General features: G+C 40.4%; 1 protein-coding gene across 2 annotated transcripts in view; it reads left to right on the plus strand.

The window, feature by feature from the left end:
• The first annotated feature begins 460 nt into the window (after positions 1-460).
• Positions 461-20,054, plus strand: part of TRPC7 (transient receptor potential cation channel subfamily C member 7) — a 105,810-nt gene continuing 86,216 nt past the window's right edge. For both annotated transcript variants that reach the window (XM_083428809.1, XM_083428810.1), the window contains exons 1-2: positions 461-788; positions 9,519-10,298. In XM_083428809.1, coding sequence (XP_083284935.1) covers positions 9,546-10,298 — 753 coding nt within the window. In that variant the 5' untranslated portion in view covers positions 461-788; positions 9,519-9,545. The remainder of the gene's footprint in view (positions 789-9,518; positions 10,299-20,054) is intronic.

Consider the following 20,054-nt stretch of genomic DNA (forward strand, 5'->3'; position numbering starts at 1 on the left):
TTGAACGACCAGAGAGGAGTGTGTCTCATCACTAGCTTTTGCCTTTGCAGCCTAAACTATCCTGTTGGGCAAAGTAAAAAAGAAAGAAAGGAAGGTTCAGATACCCGAGATAATCATTAAATGCAGCTTGTATGGGAGGTGTGAGTGCTGTAAAGCCACAGATGGCTGCCAAAGTATCATTTCATACCAGGTATTTTCCTTTGATGTTTCTGTGACGCTTAACAGGAATGTTTCCCTGCATGCCTATTTTATTTCCCAGGCAAAACAAAACAAAACAACTGTAAGGGATCATTCTGGACTGAATGAGGGGAAACTTTTTTTAAAAAATTACATTATATAATAATTGAAAACAGAGGAGTGTAGATGGGTATAGACGCTGCACACATAGAGCAGGTCTGGGTCAGGCGAGTAGGATGGGAGGGAGGGTAAGCTCTCTCACTGCCAAAGCAGCCAGCAAAAGAGCAAGAAGAGAAGGAAACCACACATCAGCCAGGCACGGTTAAATCCCTAAGGTTCCCTGGGAAATTTCCTCCGTCGAGCGAAGGTGGTAGCAATGTTGCAGTTTATCCGTAGCTCAGCGTACTATTGCTGCACGAGGGACAGAGCCGCTCAACCTTGCAGCTTCTGCCTCTGAAGGGTCCCGCTTGCCCAGATTAAATAACATTTTCAGCACCACGGACAGAGATTCGCCGACCTGAGTGACAAGCATGGAGCTCGCTGAGCCTGCCGTTCAACCTTGGACTTCAGACATCTAGAGGGGAAAGGATCCCACGCCTCGGATGATAAATGTAAGATGGGGGATGCTTTTCTATAAGGCATAGGGGATGGGTCTGTGCTGCTGTCGCTTTTTAAGGTGAAATGCAACTTGAACCAGTTTTTAATTATGCCCAAGGAAATATTTCCTGGTGCCTTCTAAAGTGCAAATTCTCTCTCTCATAAAGGAATCTTGTGAGCCCTTTGTCTGAATGAAACCTAACTTTGTGTAGATTAACAATGCAGATTTATTCTTAATAGAACACAAAAGGGTAATTTGACACTTCTTAGCAATGTCTGGTTGTTTCCCTGCTTCTTCAATGTGGGCTTTTACTTCTAAAATAAAATCAGTGCTAGGTACACTGGATAGGGAGAGATGATGTAGTGCTATCCATAACCTTAGAGCTGGAGAAAAGTGCAGTTCTGTAGATCTTATTTTAATTGTATTTCCTTCAAAGTTTTGGAAAAGGAAATTGTTAGTTAATTAATCTGATGTTGCCTAGTAAAAACAGGTTTACAGAAGCATTTATTGTGAATATTAAGGATATTTAGAGAGGCTGATATAATGCCAAAATTATGCTGCCATCTACTGGAAAAACATAATTCCTGTGACTATTATAAAAAAAAGTAAAATGTTTGAATAAACGCTATTTGTACTCTGATAGTTTGCAAACTTGGAGGATTTTCAGGAAAAAATATATTTTCAAAGGCCAATTTCACACAGAACTCAGTCTCTGTAGATTTAGCATTACTTTCAGGAACTCTTACTATAGCAGCTTAATTAACATTGGTCACTTGGGGCGAGAAAGGGATTTTTTACATTAGCTTCAATGTTAAAGATAAGATTCTACATTTTCAACAAAAAATAATCCTAGTAGTATAGATAGTATTTTGCTATATGCTTAAATGAGTAGTTTAAATTACATAACTGGGTTCTTTCTTATTCTCAGTTCTAAATTTTAAAACTGGAATTTAATTAAAAAAAACTTTTTAAAAATTAGCAGATGGATAAGATTTGAAATGACGGGAAAATAAAAACAAATGATCCAACTGAAATAATTTATCTCTGAATTTCTATATAAAGCTTGGATCTCAAATAGGATCCATTTATGAAAACCTAAGATCAAGTCTTACGCTGTCAGAGCACATCATTAATTAAACCAAGGAGGAGAGCAAAGCAAACTGAAATAAATGGGCAGCTATAACCTTCAATGAAATGAGGCAGAAATCTTGGAAGAGTTACAGTAGTTTGCACAGGAACAAGAATTGCTTGAACAATGGCTTCTGGATATTGCTATTTGTATAGCATTTCAGAATAACAACATACTGCTAAGTTGATACTACTATTTTTGTTAGTGGGGCTTATGCAGTACATGAACCCACCTACACCCTGGAAGTAATAGAATTACAGAGTGCAAAGCACCTTATATGCTTACATGGTTATTCATAGCAAATTATGAAGGCCTATAGCAAAGTGCTGTTGACTCTGCATCCGCAACTCATTGGCATGATGATAACTTAATAGCAGTAAGTGTCCGAAAGCTTCAGTTCCAAATGATATCTCTGGTAAAAATCAAGGGCAAATGAAAGAGCATGTAAAAGTGATGCATAATAGTAGTCAGGATAATTCTCTATTGATTCAATGTACAATGTGAATCCTAATCATGTGGTTTTTGAAGGCTTCATTGTAAAGCGTGGAAGGCTTCAAAAGGGAAAAGGGGTATGAAGAGTAGAAAGTTGCTCTCAAATAGTTTATGGGGAATAAGGCCAGGTGTAACATGAACAAGCTCAAAGATGCTTCTCAACTAGGGCTGAAGCATGAAGTAAAACCTCAGTTATTCATTGCCGAAGGATGAGAATAAGTATCTGCCAGGCAAACTGTAGGTAGGCCAAAAAAGGGAAGGACTGAAATGAAATTAATGGGTTTCTGATAGCAAGTATGACATAGATTAATTTGTGAATCTTATCTTATTTCCTATGTACATAGACTTTGGTAAAGATCCATCAGTGACATTTGTCCAAGGACTGATGAGTCCTGCAAAGTCAATGAATATGAAACAGCCACATATTTGCTACTGGCTTTCTTCCAAAATTCCTGTGCTTTCATTGGAGGCATTGCCTTCACAAGTGCAGGAGGCCCAAGCAAAGTTATCATGATGGACTACTTTAAATAGACATATATGCCTATGTTCTTCATGATGCATAATTGCTAGAGAAATGAAACAGGACTTACATTGTTCTGCAGGATTTACTGATAAGCTGACCCTAGGCCCAACTGCCAATATTTGTGTGCATGTTTGAAAGTACTTACACTGAATCGTATTCCTAGAAGCTATACAATATCGGAGGTACAAGAGTTAGAATGGCTGTTGAGACACCTGGAAGGCAATGGGCTTGAACAGCGATAAGACCCTTTTAGGTTGCTAGAATGCTTGCTCTTCTCTCCATACCATTTTCACTCACCACCACATACTTGCACATTTCTTTCCCCCCTCCCTCCAATATTTCTACCTCCACACAGCTGTGTCCCTGGGATCTCTTGGGGCTAGTCCATGAGGACCTACTTAATAGAAACTGAATGATATTTGACATGGTAGTGCAATGACAAGAGTTATGATACTTGTGTGCAAATTATACACTTTCGGTGAAGAAATGTGCTGCTTTTTGCTTTTGTTGATATGTAAGCTCCTTGGGTTCTGTCTGAAGCAGAGAAATGTAGAATTTACATTTTTCACTCTTTTGCACATACATGAGCAGAAGGGACAACCAAAAACGATGATTTTGTCCCACATGCGCACAGGTTTGTCCTCCATGCTGGTCAATGAAATATCCCTTTTACTTCTCCACTCTTTCCTTTTTTAAAATAGTTGTGCAGTGTCTCTGTGACACTCTTGGAAATGAAGATGGTGGCAGTAGCAGCAGGGGTTGGGGGACTGATGGAGAAAGCAGAGCAGGAGCAGTAAAGCTGAAAAAGTGGCGCAGCACGTTCCCACCCCCCACCCCCCAAAAGGGACCCTTAGTCATTTTCAAGAAGTGTCGGTGATGGAGATCTAATATACAACAAGCCAATCTGGATCATGTGCTTTGGGTCTCTCTCAAAATCCCATCATTTTGGCAACAAGCAGAAGGGGAAGATAAACCAACCCCTATAAGCTGCTCTTGCTATCACCTTATTCTAAGATTATATTCATGCAGTTTTGGTCCATGCAAAATGATGGTGAAAAAGGGAACTCTGGAGCTGCTTTGTGGCCAAACAATCTATAGTTTTTAGAGTTCTTGAAGTGTAAATAAGTTTCATCAATAAAGAAATGACTGGACATCAGGTTGGACAACAAAAATGAAAAATTATATACACTAGGCATGAAACGTTGGTTATGCATGATCAGATCTGGAACAAATATTTAGAATAAGTGGCATGTGGTGGAAACAAACACATGTCTGCTCAGAAACAAGCCCTGTTGAGTCCAACCAAGGAAGTATGTAGAGTCCCTGTTCATTTCCCTCTTTTATTTTCATTTAATAGGTTTAGGGATAAGGATTGGCATAGCATCTATGATCTTACTTCATATTTATAATTGTTTTAGTATGCTATCAATTTGAAAACTAATTACATTTACAAATTGCTAAAGATGATTAGTTCATTCAGGTATAAAAAAAAAAATTGGGGGAATTATGCACATGCAAATGTCATTGAAATCAGTTGGTCAAAGGCATGCATAATTTGGCACAATATTGTAGTCTGTATATGCTACCTTTACATCTATGGATGTGGCTTCTCTGTAGGAGAATAGGAGATGAACATGAACACTCAGAATGGATTAACAGTCAATCCCTCTTCCCAGGGAACTCTGGGAATTGTAGTTCCAGGAGGGGAATAGGGTCTCCTCACAGCACCCTTAATAAACCACAACTCCCATGATTCTTAGGGGAAGCCATGACAATTTAAAGTGGTGTCATAGTGCTTTAAATGGATGGTGTGAATGTGGCCTAACTTAAGTCTTCAGTTTCAATTGGTCTGTTCTTAGTAGAACTAACAATGAATATAGCCCTATGCTCTCTTCACATAGAAGCTCCTCACTTGTGAATAACTTTGACCTAGGCAAAGCTAATAAAAAAACTCAGATTATAATCAATGGGCTTTATGTTCCTATGCAGCAAGGGAGATTCACACACATCTTGTGTGAAAGACTATACATTGTGACTGCTATGTAGTCCTCACTGTACCTGAGAAATGGAGCTGAAATTATTCTAGCAACAAAATATGACTAGAGCAGGATTGGGAGAGTACTGTTTATCACAATATTGTTCACCAGTGCCATCAAATGTCAATACACCATTCCTAGAAAAGTACCCTATCTTAATTGCTGTGTCTGATGAGATTGATCACTAGCAGCCTTCATAAAATATGCAAATACAGTGTAATTTAAATGCAAAGCACCATTGAACAAAAATGTTAAGATAGGTGCAATCAAGTCACAATTAGTTGTTTTTTTTAAAGAATGCATCATGCTCACTCTATACATATGATTAGTTCCCAAACCAGGGCAGAGCAAGAACTTAAAAACAAAAAAACATAATAGCATGCAGATCTCCTGTCACTGACTTTACAGTTTGCCCTGTTAATCTCCAGTCATAATTCAAAGGCAACTCAAATATATTTGAACAGAACATGAATTGATGGCTAAACATTATGCCTGGAAGTGTTCAAAGTTAAGAAAATCATTTTCTTTTGAAGGCTCCCCCCCCCCCTTTAGCTAGAGCTAGAGCCATAATTCATTCATCTCTGTAGTTGGGCTACACTACAAACTGTGATAGCATAAATCTTTGCATGTTTTCGTGGAGTCAGCAGGAAGTCCCATAGCATCCAATGGGACTTAATCACCTGTGTGTTTTGGTCAGGTTCTCAGCCTGAATGTTCAATTTCAATAACAATTTTGTTTGAATTATTTTAGCTTCATGTTGCCTTACCACACTAAGGCGAACACGGCAGATGTTTTGTATGGCAAATGCTTAGAAATGTAAGGAAGAACTGTAGAAAAATAAATAAATGTGGTAAATATTACAGCCATGTACCAGGCACGTGGCACCATGTGAGTGTATAAGCAGTGAAGTCAGAGAGAAAGGCAATACATTAAGCACAATCTGTAACAATATACATAATCTTCTGTATATACCTGCCAAATTGAGGTGACATTTTATGCATTCCATGAAGTTGAGTCTAGTCCAGAAAGTTTTAGACCTTATTCTTATGATTTTTATGATAAAGGCAATATTCATTTGTGGCTAGTCTTTTTATGGGGTCACATGCTGGCTGTCAGTGGGACAAAAGTCAGGAATAAGGCGAGGCCAAAATCAAAAATGGCTGGCTTCATCCCATTTCTCTCTCTTTTTGCCTTCTCCATCTTTCTTTTCACCCAGCAAAACTCCAGAGCGGGGACAGGCTGATTACTTTTGACAAAGGTCTGAATTCAACACTTGCAGGGAGGTTTTGTTTGTAGGCTGAGGGCCTCAGGTTGCCCATGCATGATCTAATAAATATATTGGTCTTGAAGGTACCACAAGGCTCTTGGTTGCAAGAGCAGCCAGTCCAGCATGGTGCTGTCCCAACAATGGCAATGCTGCTGCCATTTTCCTTGATGAGGTGCAACAGGGCAATGGTGAGGTTGAGTCTGCCCAGGTACACTGAGAGACCAATCCAGAACTCTCACCAGTGCACCTGGGCAGCCCCAACCCAACCATTGCCCTGCCCCCCTTCAGCTAAGTGTTGCCAATCAGGAGAATGGCTCTGCCCCATGCCTGCCCCACTCCTGCAGCCCTGCTTTCCTGCTTTATTGTGCAGACACTGTGGGAATGTAGCCTAATGTGGGATTTCTCCTTGTAGAGTGTAGAAAGCTATCAATAAGTAATACAAAACCAGAAAAGTGATAAGCAATTGCAAGATGGTGGACTTGGTCCTTATTGACTTATTTTTACCATAACTTTTGCTTGCCTGCTTTCCCCCACTTCATTTCAGTCAAACTTTTTCTCAGCTCCCATGAAAGTCACGTATTTAAGAAATTACCCCTTTGACAGGATGGTTTCCATACATTCTGCTCCAGCAATCTCCTTGTTTGGGATCATATGTAGGTTTCTCCTTAAGCTCTGGGACTGCCATTTGCTTTTCTATGTAGTTCCCAACAACCAGAGCTTCCCACATGTCTGCAGCCACACAAAATAAGCCTGCAACCTTATTCAGGTCTTGTGTACATTCTCATTGCAGGAGGTCCCGGAGGCCCTTGTCACTGAGTCCCCTGCTGAAGTCTGGGCCCCTGGCACATGCCCAGCCATGCTGGTTCTTGGCTCCAGCTCTGTTCAAGTCCACACTTGGCCATTGTTTCATTAAAAGCTCACCACCACTTTTACTCCTCATCATTCAGTTAGGTCTCTTTTGAATCTGTTTGGCTTTGTTGTTCATCCTTTGTGATTTGGAAAGCTACAGAAATGTTCTAAACAGCCAGCTCATCTGACAAGTAATTGGAACTGAGCCTCCCAATGCTTTGAAAAAGTTAGCCATAAATATTGGCATTTAATTCTCAATGGGAAATGGCTGTGCTGATGGCAAAAAATAAATTTCGCTACTATCAAATTGCTCCCTCCCTACCCCTCCCACCTCTCTTGACCTGGTTTAACAATAAATGTGATTATGGAAAGTAATTAATATGTCTGGACCCTTTGGGGGTGGGTGCTGAGCACACCTTTTTGTTTATATCTCTCTGACAATGTCTACAATGGACCATAATTTAGACTTACCATAGGTCAGGAAAATCCCTGACAGGTCCTGGTTTTTGGGTGTAAAAATGGTGTCAGGGCTAATTTTGCTGAACAGTCAAAATGTCAGGAAAAAACCTGGATGTATGGTAATTGACTATTCTACCAGCTTTCAGGGAGCTGTGTGTCTGAAATAACCCCATAGCACAAGATAGATATTCTAAACCATCCCGGTTGTGGTTTGTTCTTGTTTTTTTAAAGAATTAAATTATATCAAGCGTTTAGGAGTAAATATTTCCCTTTTTCCTAGACATCAAACCTGTGATCCTATGGTCACTGGGAGGGCGTCCCAGAGGCTGTAAGATCCCCTGACATGCTCCAGTAATTTAGGACAAAGTACTTCAGCCTCAGAGCTGGTTTGGTTTATTTCTCTCCCACTTTAATTAATCAGAGGGAAGGTGTGTGTGTGTGTGTGTTTAAAATGGAACAGGAGGTCTCAGTCTCACCCAACTTCATCACTGCTCTACCAGCATGGACCTGGCATGACACAGAGAAGAGGTAGCTCATTCATATTTGGTTCTCTACCCGCTTTCCTGTGATAGATATAGGAAAAATAACAACTAAAATAATATAAAGCAGATATTTTCTCTCATTAGCAATAGAATTTCACCTGATGATTACTATTGCAAGTCTAGGATTCCACTGGAGCTACCTAGCCATTTATCATCTAAATCACACTTGAGCACTAAGTGAACACCTGCATTTTGATGTGATGTTTCAGAGATCCCTAGGGATTCTCCAGGAAGGAAATCTTCTTAATAGGTGACCTTTGGCAATCTTTGGTTTTAAATTGTGACATGAGATCTCAGCGGAGAATATACGTTCAGATGTAGGAATCTATTAAGGAGATTAATGACTTCAGAGAAGCGACGTGGCTTATATATTACTATTACAGCTTCAGTTTTCAAACAATATATTGTAAAACTGCTGAGAACCTGGAAAAGAATGTTGCCATGAATTATTGAATCTTGTGCCCTTCTTTCATCAGTACTTAATTGCCCCTGGAATGATTCCAAGTAGTATTGAATTATTGACCGCACAATTTACTGTGGTGAATTCCACTTTGTGTGAGCCTTTGAAGGTGTCATCCAAAATGCAAACATTATTTTTGACTTTATTGAGCTCTGAATCCAAATCCCAAGTTTCTATGTAATTAAAGTGTGCTGTGATAGTAAAATTCTGCTTTAAAAGGAAAATCTCAGTGAAACAAATCCAGATATATGCCTGATCCTTTAATGGCCACTTCATAACTTTGGATGATGCAGCAACAATCAAATCTGTACTTCACCCTAAAAGTATGACCAATATTCATTACAGGTCAGTATATTAAGATATAGGTAAATCCTTTTAAAACATGCCATGTTGACAAGCATTTGTGTGCCTGCTTTAGAAGAAACTTTATGATTTGAAATAATGGATATGATCCAGTTGAAGTTAAGCTCAAACGAGATGTTACTTCAATTGCATAGTTTGTAGTTACAACATGGAATTATTATTTTTATTTTAAAGTTGGACAGGGTGGACCATTTTTCACAGGAACTGTAGTACTTGAGGAGGAGAGGTTTAACACAGCCTTCCTTAACTCTGCTCTCAAAAATATCCCACCGTCCCCCAGAAATTAACCTTAAATGAAATCTCCAATTGGTGCCAACTAAACTAATTCTACTTTCAGTCTCAGAAACCTTTAAGTTCCTTGGGTTGTACCCAGCTTAGAGTAGACCCACTGAAATGAATAGACCTAAGTTAGTTATGCCCATTAATTCCAAGGGGTTTATTCTGACTATGACAAACATGTGTTTCAATAGCAGAGCTAAGCACCTAAGACTTTCTGCTTGACTCTTTTATGGATATCACTGGGAAATAAAAGTCAGATCAAGCACAAGGTAATCAATAGATGGATAGACAGACAGACAGCATTCGCCTTTAGAAATCCACTATATTCTGTTATTTCCCCCCAGGCTTGAAAAACCACATATCTGAAAATCATGCATCGACGGCACACCACCCTCCGGGAGAAAGGGCGGAGGCAGGCCACCCGAGGCCCAGCCTACATGTTCAATGAGAAAGGCACCAGCTTGACACCTGAGGAAGAGCGCTTCTTGGATTCAGCAGAATATGGGAACATCCCGGTGGTACGGAAAATGCTGGAGGAATCCAAAACTTTGAACTTCAACTGTGTTGATTACATGGGACAAAATGCTCTGCAGCTGGCAGTGGGCAATGAACACCTGGAAGTCACTGAACTCCTTCTGAAGAAGGAGAATCTGGCTCGCGTTGGGGATGCACTCTTGTTAGCCATCAGCAAAGGATATGTGCGTATTGTGGAAGCAATATTGAACCACCCGGCCTTTGCACAAGGACAACGTCTCACTCTCAGCCCCCTCGAGCAAGAGCTACGAGACGACGATTTTTACGCTTATGATGAAGATGGAACGCGCTTTTCCCATGACATTACTCCTATCATACTTGCTGCTCATTGCCAGGAATATGAAATTGTTCATATATTGCTACTGAAAGGGGCACGGATAGAAAGGCCCCACGACTACTTCTGTAAGTGCAATGAATGCTTTGAGAAGCAAAGGAAAGATTCGTTCAGTCATTCGCGATCGAGGATGAATGCCTACAAAGGATTAGCAAGTGCTGCTTATTTGGCTCTTTCTAGTGAAGACCCTGTTCTTACCGCTTTAGAGCTAAGCAACGAACTGGCAAGACTAGCCAACATTGAGACAGAATTTAAGGTAATACAAGATGAAAATCTTTTCTCCCCCTCCAACACACACGTAATGATATCAAAGAGTTTACAAAGAAAATGTAAGACCAAACTAAACTACCGTATTTTTCCATGTATAAGACTAGCCCCCCCCCTAAAAAATAATGTCCAAAATTTGGGGGTGTCTTATACATGGATAGATCTTCCCCTATTTTCTTAAATTGGAGTCCCCAAAATTAAGGGCCATCTTATACATGGGGGCATCTTATAGACGGCAAAATACAGTATATGTTAAATGTATGTGTTTAAAATGTCTGCATTTTCTTTTTCAAATTGCAGCCGTGATGTTGGGGGTGGATTAGGATCAGAACCATGGTGGGCAGGGGTGGGAAATGATCTGTTCCTCACGTGCTGAGATCCCAGTGAAAATCCCTCCCCAAACAGCTCTTCATCCTTAGAAGAGAGCTGCTATTAATGTCAAAGTAGCAAATTCAGAGGGGTGTAGGATGGCACCATGGAGGGAAAGAGTTAAAATTATTTTCATACACACATGCACACACGCACACACTATGGTTGCATCTCTGCTTGGGCTCTTGCAGCTTCTATTTGATAAACAAAAAACGTGACACCTTAAATGCATACACACATTTAAGGTATCTCCTGGTCTGACCATTTGAGAAAGCACATGTGTCAGGGACTGGCAGGACTCCAAGGAATGTGTGGCAGAGGCAGCGGGGTCAGAGGCTGGTCCGGGGAAGGGGGAAGTGATTTGTGTAGTTTTGTGCCTCTTGAAAGGCAGCAGCCAGGGTTGGAGGAAGGGGAAGAGTCTGAGCAGTCAGGGACAGAAGAGGAGGTGCAGGACACAAGGCTGGGGCTGGAGGACAGGGAAGAGTTGTAGCAGCTGGAGACAAGGGAAGAAGGGCAGAATACACCAGAAGTGGATGAAGAGATGCACCTGAGGGGGGGGGTGGAATCCCATCCATCTCTTTCCCTGCTGTCCCCCAGGACCAGGAAGGGCTTAAAGAGGAAGGCCCAGCAGCAACTTCCATGCTGGTTGCTTGTGTGCATCCCATCAGATGAAGGTACTTAAGTTTGGACAGAGGCATGGTCAAGCTGTTGCCCCAGAAGTCCAGCTTGGAGCACAAGCCTGGTGAGGGCATGCCATCTATTTAGTTGTTGGAAGTGTGTGTGTTCCGTGCATCTTAAGAGCTACCGTAAATGTGCGCTTTGTCAATAAAGAATTAAGCTACCAGCTATTTGTCCTCCCTGGGCTCAGCGTGCTCAGGATAACATTCTAGAAGTTGTTATGAAGAAATCTTATTTCAGACTAGATTGATGGTTTTAGATGTATGGATGAAAGAAACATGAATCAATTTGATTGGGTCACTCATGTAACAATGATCACTGGAATGTGGAAATGAGAACCCTTCTTGGTTCTGCTTGGCAGGTTGTTAGAATCCGTGGGTGTTTCCATTCCATGCCAGCTTTGCCTACGCTTAAAATCATGGCTCTGTTCCATCCTATAATTTTGGCCAGGGACCAATGGATGAGGCCTATGCATTTCAAAATGTAAATGGAACAAACATCTCCCCCATCCCTATTAGAACCCAACATATTTTCACATTTGAACCAAATCCTGAAAAGCTAGTTTCAAACATAGTATCTCAAATCTTACTGGAAAAGTCATTGACGTTATTCATGCTTCTGTTAAGAAGGGTAGAGTTCTAGCTATGGTTTCTTGGAGGGTGCTTGAAATGGTCATAGTCTGATGCTTAATCCCCATCGATCTGTTCCCAAGTGTCTGTCTTTGGGAATGTAGTCGTTTCAGTTTCAGAAGTACCATGATGCCATACCTTCCAAGCTCTTTATCAGTTTTGCTTTTGGGTTCCTGAGAGACTGTGCACACTCCAGCCCCTCCATTCAATGGGTACATTGGCCCTGGTGATACCTGGAGTCAGGTACCATCAATAGGTTGCCCTCTGTAGGTATCAGAAATCCTGCAGTCATGGTGCATACTACTTAGTTCCTTCACCCTCTTTTCCCTGCCACTGAAATTCACCTGCCGCCTTTAAACAAACAAACAAAAAACCCTGATATGGTTCCTCTGCACATTAAGTCTTTGCAGAAGTGTTTGGGGCCGGGAGAACAGCTCTGAAAAAGAAAAGAAAAAGCCTTTTCTTTTTTGAGTGTGTCAAGATGTCAGCACAACTGATGGATTGGTTCCAACCTCTGTGACTTCAGTACCTGGGAGTTTGGAAGGAAGGGGGATAAGACAGAAAATGGTCCTGACCACTGCTAGAGGCAAGAATCAATATGACAGCTGTACTGCCTTCATTTTGAAAAGGAAACCACCAAGTATCTAGAATTGTTAATTGAGGTAGGAATAGCATTTGCTTTGAATGCACCCATATTTCTGTTAGCACGCCTCTGGCTGCCAGAGGTGTTTTAAAGATTAAGAATCAATCCAGATAAGAAATGGGTTTCAGAAAGTGTGTAATCATCAGAAACAGGGGTCTGACTTGCAAGGAATTCTGCAATTATATGTGGTGGACATGTTGACTGCTTGCAGGGAAAATAACAGTAAAATATATTATGCAATAGACATTCACCTCAAATTAGATATTGATTACCCAGCCATGTTTCTTCTAATGAGCATAGGTGTTAATCCCATCAATACTTAATTGAGAAATCAGTATTTGATGCTGTGTAGGATTTCCAGCTAGAACTATTTCCATGAATACTATTGCTATTTGTTTATTTATAATTTTATATATTATTAATAATATATTAACAATCAAATTATTAACCATTACTATATTTATTATTAATACTTTATTTGTTTACTAATATATTACTCACTGCCAAAATACGCTTCTAAACATTTTTAAAAAACACCAACTGTGCAAAACTATTGAAATACAGAATAATTAAAATACACCATAAAACAAAATATAATGGAAAGATTTTGAAAGATTGATTCTCTAAGCAAGAAGACTTCAAGAAATAGTCGCTTTATTGATTCTTTTCTAGCTAGTTGTCAACCTAAGATATACGGAATAATGATTCATTTTGCCTCTGCTTATGGATTTGGGCCAGGGTTCATCTTGAGTGAGTTGACGGTCAATGTTCTGACCAATAAACACTACCGGGGAGGGCATTTTTTAAAATAACAAAAATCCCATATATCACCTTCTTAAACATCCTTAGAGACCAGCTAGCAACAAACTTTGAGTTCTCTTGCTCTAAAATATTACAGATCAGTCTTCAGCAATTGATAGGTAAGGACATAACATCAACCCTGAATGGAGCCATAGCAGGGAAAGATAAACCTGCCTGCAGAATATTCAATATCAAATTTGTTTTAAAATCCCACATCTGATAATCTAAAAGACAGATTTCAGATGCATGTAGATATTCACCAATTCACATGAGCACACCCAAAACAGATATCTCCTTGCTTCGTGAATTTTCAGACCAGCCAGGACAGTTGTCTCGTCTTTTTCCACTGCTGCAGTAACTGGCTGGTATAGCTGAAAGGCTGAGGATCAGATCCCTCAGTTATCTATAGACTTGGGATCCAATGGACCCAAAGTTTTCAGGGCATCTAGGATGGCCATGTATGCCAATTTATAGAGGAAAGCTTTCTAATTCAAAGGGCTATAGTTATTTTAAAAAGCATCAGACAGATTTTAATGGTTATTTTTTTTAAAAAAAAAACATTAAAAAGGGTAATGGTTATTTTAAAGCATCAGACAGAATTGTCTTAATTTCTGTAAGTGAATTCTTCTTGAAGTTCTGATCAAACTCACAGTGAGACTAATTTAAGATCAAATAAACAATTTTAGAATGATGTGGTGCACTTCCAATTACAAGTTCAGAAAGTCAAGTAAACATGTTCTCATAGACACCAAGGTTACAGTCCATGAAATGCAGTTCCTCCTACACATATCCCACCGAAATGAATTAAGTTTTGATTTAGGAGGGGTTGAACCTTAAACATAACATTTAGAAATATATAATTACTTTGACCTGCGTGTCACAATATCATTTGGCAGGTGCATTTCAGAGGAGCTGACTGCCATGTAGCAAATTAAAATTATACAGCAACTTGGTAAAAAATGCAGGCATTTGTTCTCTGATTCAGCTTAGAAATGCCTTGTTCTATTTAATTTAAGAGCAGCAAATTCTCATCTTGAACCAGAAAAGACATATTCCATTCTCAGGTACAAGACTCCTTGTCTCAATAATCAACAGAGTTCCTGAATATGTTTCTTTCATGAGTAAGTTGATTACATATTCTGTAAGAGCCTGGAAATTTGTCACTGAGGAGTAAGAGACACAATTTGACCCAATGCAAGTGGTATAAATTGTCACCTTCATATGAAAGAATATGCAGATTTCCTTCACTCCCCTCCAACAGGTAACACCTGCAAGCAAGCAGGCAGCTCATTTCGTAAATAAGGAACTGAAATAAACAAGAGCATTAAGTATAAAATGGCTGGATGCTCATTGATCATCTCTTCAGGTGACCATATTTTTAGCAAGCATTCTGACGGCAATGCCCTTGTAAATAATGTCATACAAAATGTCAAACCTTAGTGCTTCTAAATGAAAACCCAGAAATAAACTACACAATGCCGAACAGAAATTGAATCATGCATTCTTCTTATTTCTGAGCGGCAATATGCCTCTCCTTGTTTGTTACCTACCTAAATCTATTATCGTGCTGAGTACAGGGCCTTCCCCTTACGCAAGCGGCATTCGGTTTCAAGATCACTTTGAGTCCTTGTGATAAAGAAAGCAACATCCATAGCATTCCATTTAGTAATCTAAATTCAATTACAGAATTGCACAGAGGAACAGGATGCGGTTTCAGCAGTCAGAAATGTTATTATAAGATTTCAAGTCACACTCATTAGTATGTGCTACTCTTCTAAACCCATGCCAGCAGAGTGGAGTCCACACTGTTTATAAATGCCACCATCAGGAATGTATGCTAGCATAACTTCATAAGCGGCTCTTGATCTTAATTAAATTTAGGATGCAATCCTAACTTTACTTCCCTGGGAGTAAGATACACTGAATACTGAGTAGATGAGTTTAGGATTGTGCTGTTAGTTGAACCTCAAGTGGCTTTCGCCTTCTGAAGTCTCCAACCTCCTTTTTCTATCGTGGCTGTTAACACGTGGTCCAAAATTCTTTACAATGCAGTTTTAGTGTTCATAAAGTGAGCTAAACCCTTATGTCAGGCAATGTGTGACAGTAATAGTCTCAGCAAGGCAGGGTCAGAGGAATAGTGAGCAGAAACAGGCATGCAGGATAAATAAGCATTGAATGCCAGCCACATTTACGTTGATTTATTTTTTAATAGAATTTCTCTTGCACTCTTCACCATAAGGACTCAAGTTACAACAATAAAACATACAACTATGTAGATGAAGAGCAACAGTAGAACAAGGGATTTACACAGAAGCAGAACATAGTTCGCCTTGATCACGTGACCTCCTAAGATGCTGGCCATGTGGATTGGCTGGCGGGCTTCCATGTGGTGGTTTGCAAAGTAAGGTCCTACAGCCTGACACCCAAGGCTTTTAATTGAACTCCCACTGTGCTTAACAGGTTATGTGGTGTACCTTCATCATCCATTGCATGCAAGGGCATGAAGTCTAGTGATATCTGTGGGATTTGGGCAGATGAACTATAAGGAGGATTGCAATCCTTTGTGTTTTCAAAGTTTTTAGACTGCGGAATGGCTTCACTGACTTTAACAAGATTACTTGAGAGCAAATGATTTTATGATCGGAACCAAACCCTCTGGTGGCTGGAAATATTGGTTTGAGGAAAAATAGACTATGGGTAATTTGTAGGCTTCCTGGAGGTATTTAATTATATACTGTGTATTGCTTCCAAGAGAGCTTCCACAAGCTGACAATAAAAAACAGCCCCCAAAACCTGAAGTTGTCTCAGCAGGCCAGATAATGAAATGGGGATATATAGAGAATTCAATAAATATTATGTCCAGGTAATGGGGATACATAGAGAATTCAATAAATATTATGTCCAGGTAATTTATGAGAACCATTCAGCGAAACAGTTTTGGAATATAAAGGCAAACTAAGGTAGCTCATTATGACAACCAAGGAGATACAGGGAGCAATTCAACTTAGCACTATGGCAAAACTTCTGTCAGCACAAGCAATTAAGCTTGTCAGATGAAAGACCCCTTTCTCCTTTCCCTGTGTGTTGTGTTCTGGAGGTTGGTTGGGGTTATTTGCAGGGAATAGAGAGGGGAAAGCCTTGTTGCACTCCTGTCTATTGATTCTTCAAATAGAAGAATAGAAATGCATCACATTTTAAACTCTGTGAAACCTATTATGCTGCCCTTTGCCGCCACCTAATATATTGTGGTCAGCTGGCCATTTTAGCCAGCGCTTCTCAACCTTGGGTCCGCAGGTATTGTTGTACTACAAATCCCATCATCCCTGACCATTGGCTAAGGCTGGGGGTGATGGAGGTTGTAGTCTGACAACATCTGAGGACCCAAGGTGGAAGAACATCATTCTTGGAAGAGTTGTTGGGCTGCAAGCTGGTATGGAAAAGCCGTCTGCTGCTGTAAGCACAAATGGGGCAGGCTTTCAATTCTTTTCTTTACAATTAAAAATAAAATAAATGTTAGGAAGCTCTGTGAAGCGAAGAAAGGATGTATTCTTAAAAGGCTTTGTGCCACAAGCAGAGCGGAACCACAGAATGTCAATGAGTTGAGCTCATTGCTTGTGCATTGCTTGTGATTCGGGGGGGGGGGAGAATTTTACTTTTCTTTTCATTGCTCCTCATTGATTACTCTGCATTCTTTTTCCTAGAACATCCTCTGAGCAGAGTTCAGCCCAGATAGCAAATATACCTTACATGTTCTGGTTCTAGACTGCCTTGCCCCACCATTCTGGCACCACTGTCTTCTAGTCTTGTTTTCTACCTGTTCATCTTTTGGCATCTGAGTGAACAGCCTCTTTCAACTGGCCTCACCATTTCTCTCCAAAGTTGTGCCTCCCCCCCAAGACCCCACCTCCACAACCTATGATGCAGTAAAGGTAAAGGTAAAGGGACCCCTGACCATTAGGTCCAGTCACGGCCGACTCTGGGGTTGCGGCGCTCATCTCGCTTTATTGGCCGAGGGAGCCGGCGTACAACTTCCGGGTCATGTGGCCAGCATGACTAAGCCGCTTCTGGCGAACCAGAGCAGTGCACAGAAACGCCGTTTACCTTCCTGCCAGAGCAGTACCTGTTTATCTACTTGCACTTTGACGTGCTTTTGAACAGCTAGGTGGGCAGGAGCTGGGACCGAGAAATGGGAGCTCACCCCGTCGCGGGGATTTGAACCGCCGACCTTCTGATCAGCAAGCCCTAGGCTCTGTGATTTAACCCACAGCGCCACCTGCAGTATCTGGGTACAAATCTTGCAAATGTTGCAATATTACCTCTTTCTCTCCAATTTTGCCAGTTATTGACAACTTTTTTATTATTCTGGCAGGCTTTTTGCTATACACAGTAAATACTGGTTTTTATGTTTCAGCTATTGAACCTGCCTCTTAAGTAGGTTGATTTATATTTCTTTTTATTAAACTGTACTTTTTAAACATTGGAAGTTGGTCTTAGTGGTGGTTTTGCACCAGAAGAATGGGAATAAAAAATATTTTACATTTTAAAAAATGGATATTCTAACTTTCCCCTCAATTCTGAGTCACTAACCAGCTTGCAACAGCTATGAAAGTTTCACCTAGTCCAAGTGCATATATTTATTATTTATTTTCTATTTTTCTGTTGCCCATATTTGAACTGAATATACTTTTGTGGTATAAGTGCAACTATCATAGCCTGGGTTGAATCCAACATCTTTCCATCTCATTTTGAGACAAAGGTCCATCCCGTTTGTTTTAAGATGGTGTGAGGAACCTGTGTTGCTGGACCTCAGGGATCATTAAAATTGTAGTCCAACATCTGGAGTACTACAGATGCTCCCGTGCCTGTATAATATGAAATACAGCTGTCCTTGGTAGGGTTGCCATAAAGTGAAATTGGATATTTTTGAGCTATTTCTGTGGTAAATTGGCAAAAACGACACTCCCAACCCTATATACAGTATATGTACCTATTTATCTACTTGCACTGGTGTGCTTTTGAACTGCTAGGTTGGCAGAAGCTAGGACAGAGCAATGGGAGCTCACCACTGTCGAGCAGATTTGAACCGTGACCTTCTGATCAGCAAGTCCAAGAGGCTCAGTGGTTTAGACCACAGCACCATTTGCTGTGGTGGGAAGGTAATTGGCGTTTCTGTGCACTCTACCACTCGTCATGTCCCGTTGTGCCAGAAGCGGTTTAGTCATACTGGCCACATGACCCAGAAAGTTGTCTGTGGACAAACAGCGGCTCCCTCAGCCTGAAAAGCAAGATGAGCGCCGCAACCCCATAGTCACCTTTGACCGGACTTAACCATCCAGGGGTAATTTACCTTTTACCTTACAGTATATGTAAGTGTCATAGAATTCAGCATGCTTATTGCTGATTACCAGTTTGTTTCCAGGCCTAATACAAGAAGTGCTCATGTTAGTATTTAAAGCCCTAACAACTAACACCCCAAATATCTGAAAGACTGCCTTCTCTTACAGAGCCATCATGGGACCTCTAGGTGAATGAAAAGAAATCTAATCAATAATAATAATCTTCATAAACTCTGCTTTTCCATTGTGGGAGGCTGCATTATACCAAAGACTGTCACTGTACCCTACTCCATTGTAAGGAACAACCTCCCTAAGGCCCCATTAAGTTCCTGAGTCCTCAGCCACCTGTTTTCTTCTCCCACAATGTCTTCAGAAGCTTCTGCCTCCCACTCTTCTGTCTTCTGGAATGGATATTGATTTGCAAATGTGAACACCCCTGAGGTATGACTTTCCCCAGAAAAACTAGGCAGACCACATTTTTTACATGCATATGATTTCCACCCACTATGGGGAAAAATATGTGCCTAATTATTGATTCTCCATGACACACTGAAAGAGAGGTGAATAATTTGCAGGAAAATGAATCTTGCATATAAATTTAAAGAATGTGGATTTGATTGAAGCTGAGATACTTTCACATATCATTCAGCAAATATGCTATTTAATATTGTACAAAAACATTTCCTGCAGTAATTGATTTCCAACATGCTTCCGTGTGCTTTTTTACTCACTGGTCAAATGCTGTCTAGGAAGCAAACACTCTGTCAATGTATATAAATTAGCTGTGTCTTAATTATTACAGTCCTCAGCAATATAGGGATATGTGCAAAATTCAAGGGCAAGCATTATTCTGCATTATGGCAAAATCCATTCTCTGAAAATGTGATATTTCTGTACTTGGACCAAACCAGGAAGGCAGGAAGAGAAGTGGGGAAGAAGCAGACTCGAAATTCCAGGCTGTCATACCACGCTAAATGCTTTCTGATATGGAAAGTTCAGATTTTGTCAGAGAAATGGTATAATTGTGGGAGAAGGGGAGAAATTGTGAGGCTGGACCTTTCTGTCTGTCTGGACCTGTAACACCTACCCTAGCAGGCAACAGCCCTTAGGATTTCAGGCTGAGGTATTTTTCAGCAATCTGAGAGCCTTTTTGTGTGAATCTGGGATATTATGTATGTAGAGAATGTGCTCTACCACTAATCTATGATGATGGATTTCCTTTTCTTTCATTATAAGGTTTGGCTCAGATTAGTTATTAAGCTGAGAATAGGACTGTAAATCTCGGCTCG

Source organism: Podarcis tiliguerta (assembly GCF_965153285.1).
Source record: "Podarcis tiliguerta genome assembly, chromosome: 2".
NCBI lineage: Eukaryota > Metazoa > Chordata > Lepidosauria > Squamata > Lacertidae > Podarcis > Podarcis tiliguerta.